Source organism: Carassius auratus, chromosome 28 (assembly GCF_003368295.1).
Source record: "Carassius auratus strain Wakin chromosome 28, ASM336829v1, whole genome shotgun sequence".
Lineage (NCBI taxonomy): Eukaryota > Metazoa > Chordata > Actinopteri > Cypriniformes > Cyprinidae > Carassius > Carassius auratus.
The window spans coordinates 23378482-23396002 of NC_039270.1; the positions used below are offsets into that span (position 1 = coordinate 23378482).

Here is a 17521-nt window from a genome sequence, read left to right on the forward strand (position 1 = left end):
CAATACAATCAAATAGCAATTAAATCAGATAACACTGATGAAATAATGCAATAAAACAATGGTGAGGTCAACTCATAACTATATATTCATGTTTTATATCCTATTTTGCTAAAGGGTGATGTGATTAAGAGGAAAGTGAAATAAGGGTAGTGTGCAGTTATGCAGAATTTAAATGAAGAATGACTGAAATAAGGATATATATATATATAATGATTTATTTATTTAATTATTTTTTACTACTGCCATCATTTAAACACCATCCAGATTCCAAGTTGTGCACCTCCTGTCCAGTTGGTGGCGGTATTCCTTGTGATGCGCTGTCAGTGCGTGGAAAAAACCGTCGTCATGTCCTATCTACTCCATTTTAGTTCTGCTAATGTTTTGGTAGACGTCCGTGTGGTGCGCGCGGAAAAGGCTGGTGAATAAATCATGGGGAGAAAAAAGAAGAAGCAGTTGAAGCCCTGGTGTTGGTATCCTTCTTTAAAAGCGTTTGTAGCGTTGTTTAATATTTTTCGAATAGTTTATTGGTAGGGATTGGCCCACTTCCTGTTTTCGAATAGCTAACGTATTTGTCTGTGATATCAAGGCCGCGTGTCTCAACAACACTGAGCTGCTTCTCTGTCCGTCAGAGAAGCATTCGAACGTGTGTTCTGTTAGAACGCTCGCGAAGACGAGACCTACTTGATGAATCCGATTTAAGTGAAAATTATTTTATTGTTTCTCTATATATGTGGATTAGTTTCACGCGTCCACTAACAAAATAGCGTTTAACATGGAAATATCCAGTAAAAAAAAACACTAAAATAAAGTTTTCACTCATTAATTCACCTCTTTAACAACGGTTTCTTTTTCTTTGGAGAACCAGGATTCCCCATGTCGTTTTTGAATACAGAATAATAATTGTAAAACTATGGGGCGTTTGAGAAACACCTAACTAGGGTAATAATAGTGCAAGAAATGTGTAAAAACGATTTATGTCCCTTCTGCTGTTCTTGGTGTTTTGTTATGATTTTTTTTCTTGTTTATATGACTTTAACTGCAAACTCAGGTACTGCAACAGGGATTTTGATGATGAGAAGATTCTCATTCAACATCAGAAGGCCAAGCACTTTAAGTGTCATATATGTCACAAGAAGTTATATACTGGTCCTGGTCTGGCCATCCACTGTATGCAGGTAAGTAGTTATTTTATATACTGTGTGTGTGTGTGTGCGAGCGCATATACACACACACACACATACATACTCACTGGCAACTTTATTAGGTACACCTTGCTAGTACCGGGTTAGACCCCCTTTTGCCTTCAAACCTGCCTTAATTCTTTGTGGCATAGATTCAACAAGGTGTTGGAAACATTCCTCAGAGAATTTGGTCAATATTGACATGATCACATCACGCAGTTGCTGCAGATTTGTCGGCTGCACATCCATGATGTGAATCTCTCGTTCCACCACATCCCAAAGCTGCTCTATTAGATTGAAATCTGGTGACTGTGGAGGCCATTGGAATAAAGTGAACTCATTGTCATGTTAAAAAAACAGTCTGAGATGTTCTGAGCTTTTTGACATGGTGCATTATCTTGCTGGAAGAAGCCATCAGAAGATGGGTACACTGAAGTCATGAAGGGGTGGTCATGGTCAGCAACAATACTCAGGAAGGCTGTGGTGTTTAAACAATGCTCAGTTGGTACTAAGGGCCCAAATTGTACCAAGAAAATATCCCACACACCATTGCAATAGCAGCAGCCTGAACCGTTGAGACAAAGCAGGATAGATATATTATGTATGTATGTGTATATATATTCAAATATGTTTTTGTATGATTTATTTAAGGTTCACAAAGAAACCATTGATGGTGTCCCTAATGCAATACCGGGAAGGATTGACATAGAGCTGGAGATTTATGGAATGGAGGGTATTCCAGAGAAAGACATGGAGGAGAGGAGACGTGTGCTTGAACAAAAAACACAGGGTATAACATTTAAATTCTTATTTACTCGTGTGGGCTGCGTTTCCCAAAAGCATCGTAAGTTTAAGTATATTGTAGACCCATTCAAACTACCATCAACTTACGATGCTTTTGGGAAATGCACCCCTGTTCTTTTTTTAGCCCAGGTAAACCCATAGTTACTATATTCTCCTTTTTTTGGAAACAGATAATCAGAAGAAAAAACAGCAAGATGACTCGGATGAAGATGATGATGACGAAGAGGCTGGTCCTTCTTTCCAGCAGCCAGCAACAGCCGTACAGCCTCAGGCAGCCTATGCCCCTATGACCCAGCCAGGAATGACCCCTGTCCCAGTGCCAGGGATGCCACCTGGAAGTTACTCAGGTGTGCTTTCTAATAATACAAAACCACCCCAATTAAGATGCATAGTATATTTATTGTGTGTCTCTTAAATGGTTTCTCTTAAAGGAATGCCCCCAATGATGCCTGGGATCCCCCCTATGATGCCAGGGATGCCTCCTGTCATGCCCGGGATGCCTCCAGGGTAAAAGTTAATGGAATTGGAATAGTTTTATCTGTTAATGTTTTGTGATTAATCCACGCCTTTTGCATTTAAAAATGTCCTTCCTGTTGTTTTGAACTAATAGCATGATGCAAATGAGAGGGATGATGCCACCTGCCCATGGAATGCCCCCAATGATGCCAGGCATGCCACCAGGTACAGGAACCTTCCTTCTCATTACATGTATACGAGACCCATATTTATTTACTTATCTTTCTTTAATATTTGTTCATAATTGTGTCATTGTTTTGCTCAGGAATACCTCCTCCCATGGGACATCACCCTGGCATACCCCACATGGCTCAGGCCCCTCCTTCCAGCACCCGGCCGGCTGTGCCTGCCACAACAGTGCCCATGCCACAGCCGAGTGTCTCCAAGCCACTGTTTCCCAGTGCAGGACAGGTATGATGACCCTTCTCCTCACATTGGTATAATTGGTTTATTTACTTTTTTCCTACTTTTACTCACAGTGTAAAAAGCATACTCACAGTGGTGACATTATAGCAAAGCAAGTTTTGTCTTTTGATGCATAAATGCACATGGAAATGGAAATGTTAGTAGCAGATTGAAAACGTTAGTGTTCGAATAAAAATAACATTCAGAATCGGAAATTAATTTGATGATAATTAATGCATGTAAAGAAACCTATTGTTGTCACTTCATGCCACTGACAGTGATGCTTTCAGGTTTGCAGATATGCTCCAAATACAGAGGTTTTAAGTTCAAATGATCTGAGAGCTGCTAGTGAAGTGCTGTGTTCTCACCACAGATTAGCCTTTGGTTTCTCATAAGTGTATTCATTTGCTTGTATGTGTGTGTATATATATATATATATATAGACGGTTTCAACGGCATCAACATAAACAAACGTTACTGCGCATGAGCGCTTTTGTGGACCTAACTTAACTTCTGGTAGACTCCAAATAGAATCAATAACAACAGTCAAGTCCCTCTAGATTAGATATTTTTTGATAACAAACAAAATGTGTTTTCTGTGTGGATCAGGCGGACTTAATGAAAATGCTAATTCATTATTTGCCAGCAGGAGATGTTTTAAAGCATAGACCTAAAGCGCGAGAAATAGAGGTTTCCCCAGTAACAGCTGTAAACAAAGCAGAGCTGGTACACTCACACGCTGCTTTATCACGCATATAACATGCAAGTCTTCTTTCAGAAATACAGCGATATAAAAACACCCGTGCCTCGTTTTGATATTTAAACATAAATGTAAGGAATTATTATTATTAAACGTGCAGTACGTTAAGTAACGTTACGTTACTCGTGTCTATTTAACGAAGCCTTTTTGAAAATCGATCAGTTTTAAAATTGTTGCGAGTCTCCAAAAATAAATAAATGTATGGGAAACACATCCCGCAGCACAGCCACCTGAGCCCAACTTCAGTCTACTCATCACCTTGCCTTTAACTGCGTTTGTAGAAGGAACTGCAGCCAGACCGATATACACAACACAGACCGGAAGTTAACTTAGGTCCAGGCGCCCGATGAAACCGTCTATATATATATACCGTAAAACTTCAAATAATAGCCCGGGCTTCTATTTACCCAAATCGCCGAACTGCACCGGCTTGTATTTGAGACAGGCGTCTATAAGAGACAGGCCTTTAATTTAGTGTTGAGATGTTCAAGCATGACAGTAGGAGGTTACCACATTATATTACGTTTTATTTATAATTAACTTGAATAATGTTTAACAACTCATTTAATGTAAGAAATGTCGTTGGCTATTGGCAGCATTAAAAAAAAAACATAAAAAACGAAACGATGTGACCGCAATGGGCAGAACAATATAAGTTACCGCTAAAATCCATGGAAGATATGAACTTGTTGCCTGAAACATATCAACAAGAAAGATGAAAACTACCCTGTAAAACAACTGCAATCACGTGATAGAAAATTACTCTCTATTCATCACTATCATCATCCCCACGATCCTCAATTACAAGTTCATTTTCGAATTCCTCCTCCACGTCGCTCTCCTCCACTTCTCCCTCTCCAGCCTCCGCTAACTCTGCCTGCCTTGCTTGCACTAACAGCTCTCGCCCAGATGCGCACGGCTCTCCTTCCTTGAAACAATGGATAAGGTGATCCTCACTTCCATCAGGAGCTACTGTCAGGCCACATACCTAAGGATAACATCCCGAAGTTAATGAAATACATTATCTCCTCTTTCTCCCTCGCACACACACACACGCGCGCGCAAGCATACCTTAAAGGAATTTTTCAGCCGCTCCGTATCCAGCTTTTCCCACGCTTGAAGTACCCAGGAAACCAACAAGCGACGAGCTGGGGCCCTCATATTTCCTCCAGCTGTGTACTCTTTGTCCACATCCCCTGCCATCCAGTTGTCATAGGACTCGTGCAGGCTGGCTTTGAATGGCTGGTTCCATACGACGTCAGGGGCCTGTATGTACTTTGTACAGCCACCGGGTATCACAGCCGTGGTTATGTTGTAGCCCCTTTTGAGCTCAGCTTTGGTCGCTGCGCTGATATGACAGCGATATGAATCCCAGGCTAGGAGACGAGGGGCGAAGTTGAGCTTTCCCACCACTCTCTGAAGCCAGTCTGCAGTCAGCTCCTCGTTCATCCATCCATTTTTGGACGTGGCCACCACCACCCCACTGATATTTTGCATTGATTTCACCTCCTTGATCCCCCCTTTAAAGACAATGTAAGGTTTTAATTTGGTCCCGTCTGCTTTCGCAGCCAACACCACGGTTAAGTGGCTCTTCTCATGGCCTGTGGATTTCAGTGGAACACTGCGTGCACCTCTTGCATCCACCGTTGTAGAGCCCACCATATCAAACCACACCGCTGTTTCGTCCATGGCTATAATATTTTTCGGCTGTATTTTCTTTGCCTTAATAATCCGCGTTGTATATGTGACAAAATGTACCAGTTTCTCAGTGAAGTGCTTGGCGTCTTTCTGGGCCACAGTTGTGCGTCTTCTGACTGAAAAGTCGTTGCGCCTCAGGAATTTGTCCAGCCAGCCAGCGCTCGCAGTAAAACTCTCCTCACCCCTGCCGTCACTCACTGTTGCATACACTTCTTTTGCCTTGGCCCTGATCATTTTACGTGAGACTCTGAGATGCTTTGCCCGCATGCTGTGGATCCACTCACACACGCTCACCTCCAGCTCTTCACTGGCCTTCTTCCTCCCTCCACCTCCCAGTCTAGCCCTTTTGTCGTCTTCCTCGGACAGACGTTGCAGTTCAGCTTTATTTTTACGCCATTCTCGCACTCTCTTTGGATCAACCGAGAAATGTCTTGCCGCTGCTTCTCCCGAATTTTTTTCAGCAAATTTGACAACTGTCAGCTTAAATGTCAAATCATACTTTTTTCTTTTTGTCTCCATGGTGGTATTGAGAGAATTAAGAACAACTGAAGACTAAAAGAAAGTTCGTTAAACTCTTTGTTATGTTGCCATAGTGATGAGTCATTCATGAACTGTTGTTGTGTCTGTCACGTGAAATCTAATCAAAACATAGAACAGACGATCTGACGGGTTTTAGAAGATCAAATACAACCCGATACAAAAATAAATAAATAAAAAAAAGCAAAAAAAAAAAAAAAAAAACAGACCAGGCCTCTATTTGAGACCGGCCTTTATTTACCCGAACCTGTCGTCACCAGGCGTTTAAAAGAGCCAGGCGTCTATTTGGGACTCGGCTATTATTTGAAGTTTTACGGTATATATATATATATATATATATATATATATATATATATATATATATATATAATATATATATATAAAAATCATTGAATTTCTGATGCATATATGAAGTGTTAACTTTATTTATATTTAAAAAAATAAAATTGATTGTTTATGTTGGACCAATGAAAATGTTGGCAGAATAAATCAAAATTGAACTACTATCCTGACTGGACCAGTAGTTCAAAACATCTGAAGACCTATGACACCATTGAAACCAGCTTGTGAAAACTGAATTGTGGGCTGTATTAATGGATGAACTTTAAACACTCGAAGATCCATTAAAAAAAAAAACAGTTTTTTAAACCGTTTTAAACAAACTGAGTGTTAAGTGTGTTGTTGATAGTTTTGGTGGGCAGCAGTCCTGTCCAGGGTCTTCATTATGTGCTCTCTCTTCATACTGCAGATGGGGACTCGAGCTCCAAGCACAAGCTCAGGCTCCTCCAGTCTGGACAGTTTGTCAGCATCCTCTAAACCGCTGTCCCAAGTATGCAGTAGCTTGCTGACTCGGTGAAAGAGCTGCTTCATAAAATTATTGATGGCATGTAAAAGCAGACAGACCTCAGACTGCCTCTTAGATTAATTGACTTTTTTCTAGAGGACGTTTGTAATGCTTCAAAAGAGATTGATTTCATTGGAGGCTGAGAAATGACAGACTGCTCCGTTATCTTATTAAAACTAAAAGTCTGTTTCTCTCTCTTCTGGTTTGTAGTTGTGAAAAATCTACCTTCATAATCACGTTGTCTATGTATGTAGATCCCAAAAAAGTATTTGGACACTTGATCATGATCCACCTAAAGCCTAACAAACCTAGCTTTGTTGGGGATGCACTGATGTTAAAATTATAATTCTGACCAGACTGAATGTTATGGCTGATTCCAAGCTGTAAAAAAAACTAATAACTGAAATCAATAGTTTTTAATACTACATGTGAATTTACATCACTAAATTAGAATGTACTGTATGTAATATATAGTGTTATGAAAGTATTAGTGTTTTTAAATGTTGACTTTAAGTATTGAACAGCACTGGTAATAAGTATGCATGATTCAATATTTAATATTGGCCAGTAACTGAGTCGTACCATATATAGATGGTAGTGCATTTCAAGTTTTTGCCTGTTCTTTTTTTGTATATAAAGTAAATAACAAAACATCAGTCAAGTGGTACACTGGCCAGATTGTGTGTCTAATGGGTCTGTCTCTGCAGGTCCAGCAGGCTGGTTCTGGTGTAGCGGTGAGCTCCTCTGCACCAACTTCTGCTGCTCCCAAACCAACATTCCCAGCTTACACCCAGTCCTCCGCCACTGCTGCGGCCAACTCCAGCAGCACTGTGGCCAAACCGGGCACCCCAGTCACAAGTAAGCCTGCCACCCTCACCACCACCAGTGCAACCAGTAAGTTGATCCACCCTGATGAAGATATATCACTGGTAAGTCAACATGTTTCTGTCCTTGGATCTTTAACCTTTGCAGAAACCACTGCTTTCATTTGATAAAACACCTATTTGATTATTCCAGACTGTCTTGTACCAAAGCTGTGACTTTTCTTTTGCGGAACATACATTTGAATAATGCTTTTTTCCATACATTGAAAGTCAGTGGCACTAAAACAACACTAGATCACACTGACGACACAAAATCTTTTGTTCCACAGTAGAAATAAAGCAAGGAAAAAAAGCCTGTATTTATGTCTTACCAGCTTGTGTGATTTGCGTTGTGTTTGACAGGAGGAGTTGCGAGCACAGCTGCCTCGCTACCAGTGTAAAGTCCCCAGCGCAGGACAGGCCCATGTGACTTCCCCACCGGTTGCACCGATGGGGGGCGTGTTGCCCCATCAGCAGGGCATTCCTGCACAGCAGCCAGGTGTTAGGCATCCCATGCAAGGTAAGGTGTATTTGAGGGCTGTCAGACTTTTGGAATGCCTCCTGTGTTTCAAATAAGAGAGGAAACGTCTTGTTACACTACTGTTCACAAATTTGGGGGCAGTGAGATTTCCTTGCACAAGGAAGCAATTCAATTGATGCAATTACAAAGGTAGAGAGTAAGTGCACTGACATCAGAAAGGATTTTCATTTCAAATGAATGCTGTTCGATTGAACTTTCTATTCATCAAAGAATCCTGAAAAAAGACTGTTTCCATTCAAACATTAAACAGAACAACTGTTTTCAACATAAATGTTTCTTGAGCAGCAAATCAGAATATCATAATGATTTTGTAACCGTGTTAATTTTGTTTGGCAGATTATTTTTGTCATAAGTAAGCAATGCTTCAGACTGCTTCAGTGCAGGTTGTAATCGATGAATAGCGCACATTTGTGCCTAGTAATTGCTTATGAAATAATATTGATGAATTATGACAATGTTTGCTATAATGATGTTTATATGGTAATATTTTAGATGATTGTTAGTTGAATACATGTTTTATTTCCCTCATCTGAACTTGAATGAGCAGCCTGCTACTGTACACTCCACTGTGTAAACATAAAAAAAAGAGTATTTAAAGCTTATTTAATTTAGTTTGAGCTTTAGTTTAGCCTGATGTACTACAATAACCAAAACAGAAATAAAAAACTGTATAATGCATTAGTTTAACTAAGCCCTTTACATTTAGTCGACTTCAATAGTATGATATCGATCAAAGCAAAAGCAATTCAGATGGCTAAAATATGACTAAATCTAAATGTCATTTTGCTGTCAAATTGAACACTGTTTCTGAAGGATCGTGACACTGAAGACTGGAGTAATAAAGCTCTGCATTACAGAAATAAATTTCATTTTAAAATATACTAAAATACACTAATATTTAACAGTATTACTGTTGTTGCTATATTTTTGATCAAATAATGCAGCTTTGATGAGCAGAAGAGACTCCTGTCTTTCAAAGATAATGAAACCGTCTTACCAACCAACTTTTGACCAGTAGTGTTGTATATTAATGAAGAATAGCAGCGTAAGACAAAACCATCAGTTTCAAATGCAGCTAATCTATTTCCTCTCATGTAGGGCCGTACGGTGCTCCGCCGCAGGGGGTGCCTGGGTACGTCCCAGGTGGAATGCCTCCTTACGGGCAAGCCCCACCCATGGTCCCTTCCTACCAGGCTGCTCCCCCCCGGCCCGCCTTAGGCATGAGACCTCCTGTAATGTCTCCTGGAGGCCGATACTGAAGCGTCACCACTGGTCGTCTTTAGGTTTGCTGATTCCACCATTTTGCCATCTAGTGGCGTGCTTTACAATCCAGATCAGTAACCGTAAGCCCTCTTGCAATGAGGAGATGGAGTAATCAAACTGTGTAGCGCATGGGACATTTGATTATTATTTAGACCTACCCTTTGTTGCAGATCATACAGTCTGGCTTTTCTCTCATGTTTTGTTTAGGTTTTTAGAAGTGTAGTAAATATGGTTCGTATTAATTTGAAGCGGCTGGAGTTTCGTACAGCACCTTTAACAAGGCAAGTCACTGTAAATATACTATTACTGTACTAAAAGTGTGAAGCCTTCGCAGCACCCATAGGTGCTGTTGGACGTCCCGTCCCCAGCGTTGCTTGGTGAGGGCTTCAGATAGCTGTCACTGTTGGATTTGATTTTTCTGTGTCTGCCTGTCCACATTTACAGTGTCCTCTCCGAAGGGCCAATAACAAACGACTCCTGTGAATGCTATCTGTACTGTTCCACTGTTCATTGTAATAAACTATTGAAATCTAACGGCTGTTTTTTTCATTAGCAAGTAAAGGACAACCTCACAAGGTTTGTACTACAAATGCTAGGAATGTTTATTTGTGTGAAAGCTGTGTGAATGCAGTGTTTGTGGGTGAGAGGGAAACTGAAGCATTTGCATCTCCTTTCATATTGAAGTTTGGATTTAAAGGGGTCAGATCATGAGGAATCCAGTTTTCCTTCATGAGTCTACTACCATCATGTCAACTCAATGTAACTGTTACAACGCAAAACATCCTCCCTGGTCCAAAAAGACCATCATAACATCTCACAACTTCTGACGTCACTGAACAACAGACAAACTAATAAAATGAGTTTGTGCTGCAACCGAAAGTGAGACGATGATAAATGATCCTGGAAAAAAACAACAACAAAAAAACATAGTGGACATGTATAAGACCCCTTTAAATTTTCAGCTGCTTATGCAAGGACATATGGCTGTTAGACGAAAAGAAAAACAACCATTGAGAGAGCAGTTTCCTGAAAATCACAGTCTTGAGAGAGTGAAATGACCCTTGGGAACCTGAGAATCCTTTATGTCCAGGCTCGGCTCATTACTTGTGGTTTTCAGGAAGAGGCAGGTAAGAAGGTGACTGTAGTTCACTGTGGTTGTTGTCCTAAACTGAGGATTTCTCTTCTCCTTGTAGCAATGCCATGGGACTGGCTGAGGCAGAGTCTCAGTGTTGCTCTGCACAGGCTGAGGCAAGTCTCACATTTTCTCTCTTCCTCTCTGTGTTCAGGGGGCCTCACAGCCGTTTGGCTGTTGGATACAAATGTCCCCAAACTTGGAGCAAGTTTGGCGATGGCCCCCGGGTTTATTAATATCAGGGGAGTTCTCTTAACTAACTCATGTTTTTAGCTAACATGTTAAAAATAGATACACATGCTTCAAAGTTTGAGGTCAGTAAGGTTTGTAATGTTGCACTGAATTGATCAAAAGTGACCATAAATAGAGTTGTTATAAGATTTCTGTATCAAATAAATGCTTTTTTTTTCACCTGTTCAAGGAACCCTGGAAAAAAACTGTTACCGTTTTCACAATTATTAAGCAGCTTTACTGTTTTCAATATTCATAATAGTAATTGAGCATCAAATCAGAGTATTAGAATGATTTCTGCTTGTGTGACAGTTAAGACTGTGGAGTTGTGATGCTAAAGATTGAGCTTTGCCTCACAGGAATAAATGACATTTTAACGTGTTCACAGAGAAAAGTTGTTTTAAATTGATAATGAAAATTATATTTGACAGTATTGCTTTATTACTGTATTAGGAAGTAAATACAGTCTTAGTGAGTATGAGACGACTTTCAGTATGATTTAAAGAAAATCTTACCAGCCTCAATCTTTTGAACAGAAGTGTTTATTAAAGTGATCTGATGAGTTGTTTTCAACCACATTTATGGCATGCTGTTGATTAGCACAGACTCTGATTCTGACTCCTCTCTCAGTTTGTAAGAGACACAGGGGAAATGCACATGCAGTAATTACAATGAAAGCAGTTATGCAAATTAGAAAATGACCTTGCTGATAAACATGTGCTATAACACATGTGTGTATGTGTGTGTATATATATTTATTTGTGTGCTAACAGCTGTATTTGTGCAGTTACACCGAGCTGAGGTTTTAAACTCTCCCACAAGAATCACATTCAAATAGTCATATTTATTTACAAACTGAAAGATGAGGTGAAATTGTTTAGTGTGCTTCAGATTCTTTCCGTGCGCATTGTTGGAAATCCAGAGTATTATATGTATTAAGATATTTATACGTGTGTGTATATAATGTGCTTTTGATACATTATAAAAGCTTCATAAGAAGAAATGACGCAGTAGCACTGGGGAGCAATGTGTGATTTTGTTTAATGGGCTCTTCGACTGGTGTTGGAGAAGGTTTGCATGTTTATTGACATTAATGGTGTATTTGATGGATTTCTGTCCACAGTTTGGCATGGATATCAATCCATTGAACTGCTCCAAGGTTTAATTTAGCATCTAGCTGACCGTATGAATCGGATGGTTTGTGTTTGGTAAAGTACTTTCTGTGAATCGTTTGTGGTTCTGTTTCTTTAATCTGCCCAACTGCTGCTATTCATTCACTCTTGATTTTAAATGAAAATGTAATCCAGGACCCCATTTACAGGTGAGACTGAGCAAGTATAATTCTGGATTTGTAAATCTGTATTTACCTGCTGTTGCTGGGTAGAGATGGGAGGCATTAGTTCTTTCCCTGGGGCCCGTTTCACTAAGGAGGTTCAACCAGTTTAAACTTGAACTCGGAGTTGACTTACCCTGAGATGGGAAACTTGAGTTTTTGGTTACAGAAAAGCTGAAATGAGTTGGTTTAATCAACTCTACATTGACTGACTCTGAGTTAAGCGCGTGCACCACAACTATAAAAAGCCATTATCAATGGAGCGCTGATATTACGATTCACCATGGCAACAGCTCCCGCCAAAAAGCCGTCTGCATACTCCAGGCTCCATACAAATGTAATTTATAAAAAATGTATGTTATAATATCACAGGTAAAAACTGGCAGAACGTTAGATTAATTAACTAATAGCTAATCATTTGATGGTATCTCATGAGCAATAAATAAATATAATAATATTAATACTAATATTTAAGTGCATTTTACACTTAGTGGAATTAACATACTTTCTCAGCAATATATCCTATTTACAGTAGGCTAAGTGCAAGTAGCTCCAGATGCTATTTACAGAAAAAAATGTGCAGTGAAAATTGTGATATATTCTATTTAGCATGTACAAGTAGCCTGTTCTTTGCAACAGGCTAAGTGTAAATAATAATTAGATGCTAGTTATATTTTATACTGGCAGATACATGCTAGGCCCATTTGCACCTCACCGTTGTTATACATTAACAAGATGCAATAATAACAGATTGTAAATGTTTATATTTATTACAATTATTAATAGTTGCATAATTATTAAACACTTGTTAGGCACTTACACTTTTACAACATTTTGTTCATTTTTATTGAAAATAAATTCTAATTGACGTGATGGAAAAAGTGAGAAGAACGAGGTCGGCAAAAGCCGGATTCTGACCCAAACAATCGCGTTACAAGCTAGTTTTCCATGCCCAAAACATTTCTGCCTACACCACTGAAGCCATTATTCACATGTGTCGTATTTAACCTTATGTGACGATGGAGGGCGGAGCTACAGTAGATTTCCACTTAGTAATAGACACTACGAATAATCTTGTTTTCCATTGGCATTAAGATCATTTTTATTACCACACTGAAAAAAAAAAACACTTAGTAAGAAGATAATTTTTCCAGCATGCATCAATGAAGTTTTTAAAAAGAGGGAGGAGACCGAAAGAAAAACTGGGTTTATGGAAGAAAACCTGCTTCTGACCAGGATCATAGAGTAAGTTACTATGGTAACTGACTCGGAGTATAAGTTAGCTCTCTTTCAGAAACGGGGTTGACTTACCCTGCTTTCTCGGGTTTGAAAAACATCCCATTCTGAAACAGAAAACCTAGAGTTTCCCTCATTTCAGGGTTAACATACTCTGAATTTTCACTTAACCTCCTTTGTGAAACAGGCCCCTGGTAAGTTATGGCCTGTATGTGAATCAGTAGTCCCTGTTCTCTTTGAGTTGGTTCAGAGTTTGAAGTGGTGTTTATTTTTTCATTGCAGTATAGTGCAGCACTAAGTTACCTTTTCTTTTTGTCCTGTAAAAAAAATAATAATAAAAGCGGAGATAAATCCAAATGACCCGTGTATTCTTTGTATATTTGGTCATAAATCACACATACACAAATTCTGAAACATTTATGCTGAACGTCATTATCTTCTTTAAATTCAACCAGATATATGCAATGAGAATTAAGCCTGGAGACTGAACAGGTCACTCAAGTACATTCTATGACTGATCCCTGAACCAAGCAGTAGTAGATTTGGATGTGTACTCTGGGATGACTATCCTGCAGGAAAGTCCATTTATCATCAGCTTCAGTCTTTGCACCAAATGCATCACAATTCTTGTCAAAATGGCCTGATATAGAATCCATGATGTCTTTCATAGTCATGATTTCCACTTCCCTCTACAGTATTCTGCAAGATGTCTTAACATGAAGGCCATGTTTGTCTAGTGTTCTTCTTACACACTCCATTGAAATGGTTTTCCTCCTTTCATCGGGTCATCTTGCAAGTCTTTGGCTGTACATTGCAGGTTTTTCTCAGTTGCCCTGATTAAACATTCTATGATATTGTGCATTTTCTTCAACACCCTCAAAGGTTTTCTGGTAAAACACACTTTAAGCTAAGAAATAAGACTGAGAGCTGTGTCTCTAGGAACTTTCAATGTCTTGGAAATCTTCATATAGCCTTAGCTTTTCTAAAGTAATACATTTATTCTCTTTAGCTTTTGTGAGACCTCTGTTGACAATTTGCCACTTAACTTCAACACATGCATGCGCTAACTGTATGTATGTGTAACAGCTCAAGCTAACTCTGTTTTTAATAGTTTAAAAGCTTAATTGTGTTTTGAGACTTTTTTTATTCCCCACCATGCAAATAAGTGATTTAAAAACAGCAATGTTGAATAATTATGACATAGCAGTATTAAAATATTACATTATATATTGACAATATCACTTTTAATATGCCAGTGAACTGATATAGATGCAATTTTTATTTTATCCTGGATCCTCAGAAAAGCTTGTATTTGTAAAGTACTACAGTCTCTGAGGGGTTGAATAATTTTGATTGCAACTTTATATATATATAGAGAGAGAGAGACTTTCTATTTTATTACTAAGCGCTAGACACCAAAACGGTCATGTCTGCTGAACTTCCTGTGGATTGGGTGGAGGTCTGTGTGGAGATGAAAAGCCTGATGGGGGAAAGTGCAGCACAAGCAACAATTTAAGGGCTATAAAGTGAATACGGTTTGAGGGTTAAGGAGAGATGTGGCCTTGTCTTGGCTATTTAAAAATAAGCGCCATGAGAGCCTGCTTATTCCTCTGGGTTTTATTGGAGCAGACTTTAGGTAAGTCACACTGAAGTGAAGGCTATGGTAATGTTTTTTGTTTATGCTGCATTAATATCAGCTCAATTAACTAAGGGGGGAAATAAGCCAGAATCTGAACAATCCACGTCATTGTCTGGTGTCTCCATTCAATTTTATTTGAACCGACCTGATGAATTCATAGCTAAATAAACGACGTCATGTATATTTATAGGCTATTTCTTTATATAACACATACAGTTGGTCAAAGCAGTTTTTACAGTGTTAAACAGGAGAAAAGTATGCCTACAATCAAATTAAAGACTTTTTAAATTAAAGCCTATGTGACCATTTTAAGTTATTCTCATGACACGTGTTAACAAAAATATGCCATTTCAGTAACAGGTCCAAACTGTACAATAATAATAAAAACATTATATAAGGCCAACAATGCACAAATTAAGGAAAACCAGTTCCACATATTTCATGCGACAATACGTGATCTCTTTATTTTATTTTATTTTATTTTTAACGACAGCCTCTGAAGCTTTTCATTACTACGCCCGGAGGCTGGAGGGTGAACCGCTGGACATGGATTGTGTCGCAGAAGCCAGTGAACCTCTGAGGCGAAGGATCGCTCCTTCAGAAAGTGTGCTCAACTACTCTGAAGATGAAGAAATCGTGAGAGCAGAGACTGAGGGACGAATCAATATCCCCGGACAGCTGAATTTACGCACAGTTACTCTGACTCTTTCACATTTAAGAGCCACAGACACGGGGCTTTATGTCTGCGATTTCTCAGGAGATCCATCAAATCCGCTCTCGGGGAACACAACTCTCTTTGTGCTGGTGAAAGCCGCAGGTTGGTCAATGCGTTGATACAGTAGGGTATACAGAGATAACAGTAAAGTAAATGCAGTGTTACAATATATACACCTTCTAGATCTTGCACGATTTTTAATTATGTCTGATTCACCACACTTCAGGTGCGTAGATTACGCGGGAATGATTTAGAATGATTTCTGAAGAATGTGACACTGAAGACTGGAGTAAAAATGCTGAAAATACAGCTTGATCACACAAATAAATTACATTTTAAAATATATTCAAATAGGGGAAAAATATTTTATATATATAAATATTTCACAACATTAGGCTACTGTTTTTCTGTACTTTGGATCAAATAAATGCAGGCTTGGTGAGCAGAAGAGACTTCTTATATATAATTTCTGTCCCCCTCACTTCTGAAAAGATTGCTACGCCCCTGCCACACTTTGAATAACTCTGACTGTGAGGCGGAGGCAGAATAGATGGTGTAGTACATAGCCTACACCGTCAGTGAAATTATCGATATCACGCTGACACCATCGGGTGAAACAACATTCAAAGGAGTAGTTCACCCAAAAATGAAAACGGTCATCATTTACTCGCCCTCATGTCATTCCGAATCTGTGGGAGTTTCCTTCTCACGTTGAACACAACAAAAGATATTTTGAAGACCCAAACAGTTGTTGGTCCCCATTGACTAAATAAATAAAATAAACTACTATTGGAGGTCAATGGGTATTACCTGCATTTTCAAAATACCTTCTTTTATATTCAACGTAAGGAAGAATCTCACACAGGTTTGGAACAACATGAGAATGAGTAAATGATGACAACATTTCCATTTTGGGGTGAACGATCCCTTTAAACTAACTCAAGCCCAACAACCACATTACTGTTGGCTTCTGGAAGTCTGCTTATAGTCCTGAATTCAAATTCAGCTACACTCTTTTTGAACTAAATCATGACACTATTATCTTTTTAGAGCTGCCTTGTTATGACCCCTTATATATTTTTGGCAGTAGCAATGGAATAAGCCCACATCTGACCTGATGTTCTGTTGTTTCAGGTGAGTTGTGCTCCTGTAGGAGGTATTCTCTGCTCATCTATTCCATCACCGTAGGAGTGAGTCTGCTCCTACTCTCGGCCATCGCTCTCTTTGTGACATATTATGTAAGGTTCCCCAACAACACAGCTGAATACTTCATTTAACATACAAGCAATGCGGTGTCATTCCTAATGTGAAAATACTCATCCGCAGAAAAAGCCATATGCTGAGCCAGAGAGTCACACCACAGCTCCAATTTATGAAGACATGTCAAGTGTGAAAGGGAAAAGAAGCAGAGCAAACAGTCACTGGATCTGTCCACCAGCCCCAGAAACATCAGCCATGCTGGTGGACCTCTACAGATCCCCCAAACGGACAAATGTGGAACATCATCAGGAAAAAGAACCGTAAAAATCAGCTTAACTGTGAAATATGTTACTGAAATATATACATTTCCAGGGACATGCTAAAATCTATAACATATATGTTACCATTTAACCTTCCTTTTACCTTTTTGGATAAATGGCAAATATATTTTAAAAATAAATGTTCTGTTGCCTCAGTTAATAAATGCCATAATAACTAAAATAATTGCTATAATTATAACAATAAATAGATGTTGTTCTTCCTTAAAACTGCATTTTCCAATCTTTCTTTAACCCTTTTGTTTTAGAAGAATAATTTTAGATAAAGCAGGGTGAATACAAGCT

The 17521-nt window shown here is 39.0% G+C and overlaps 2 protein-coding genes across 5 annotated transcripts; both read left to right on the forward strand.

The window, feature by feature from the left end:
- Positions 1-336: 336 nt before the first annotated feature.
- On the forward strand, positions 337-9946 carry LOC113047252 (BUB3-interacting and GLEBS motif-containing protein ZNF207-like). 3 transcript variants are annotated; one of them, XM_026208601.1, is made up of 12 exons: positions 337-470; positions 1049-1175; positions 1833-1971; positions 2156-2332; positions 2417-2492; positions 2596-2666; positions 2767-2912; positions 6650-6730; positions 7453-7674; positions 7972-8128; positions 9248-9432; positions 9620-9946. In XM_026208601.1, exons 1-11 carry the CDS (start codon positions 430-432, stop codon positions 9406-9408), a joined length of 1398 nt encoding a protein of 465 aa, XP_026064386.1. In that variant the 5' UTR covers positions 337-429; the 3' UTR covers positions 9409-9432; positions 9620-9946. The 3 variants fall into 3 exon arrangements, with proteins under 3 accessions (XP_026064386.1, XP_026064385.1, XP_026064387.1); XM_026208600.1 differs by having other exon boundaries at positions 9248-9946; XM_026208602.1 differs by lacking the exon at positions 6650-6730 and having other exon boundaries at positions 9248-9946.
- A 132-nt stretch (positions 9947-10078) lies between these two features.
- Positions 10079-17446, forward strand: LOC113047253 (uncharacterized). Of its 2 annotated transcripts, none has more exons than XM_026208605.1 (4): positions 10079-10660; positions 15477-15800; positions 16833-16936; positions 17025-17446. In XM_026208605.1, exons 2-4 carry the CDS (start codon positions 15530-15532, stop codon positions 17220-17222), a joined length of 573 nt encoding a protein of 190 aa, XP_026064390.1. In that variant the 5' UTR covers positions 10079-10660; positions 15477-15529; the 3' UTR covers positions 17223-17446. The 2 variants fall into 2 exon arrangements, with proteins under 2 accessions (XP_026064390.1, XP_026064389.1); XM_026208604.1 differs by lacking the exon at positions 10079-10660 and adding an exon at positions 14659-14980.
- Positions 17447-17521: the final 75 nt, after the last annotated feature.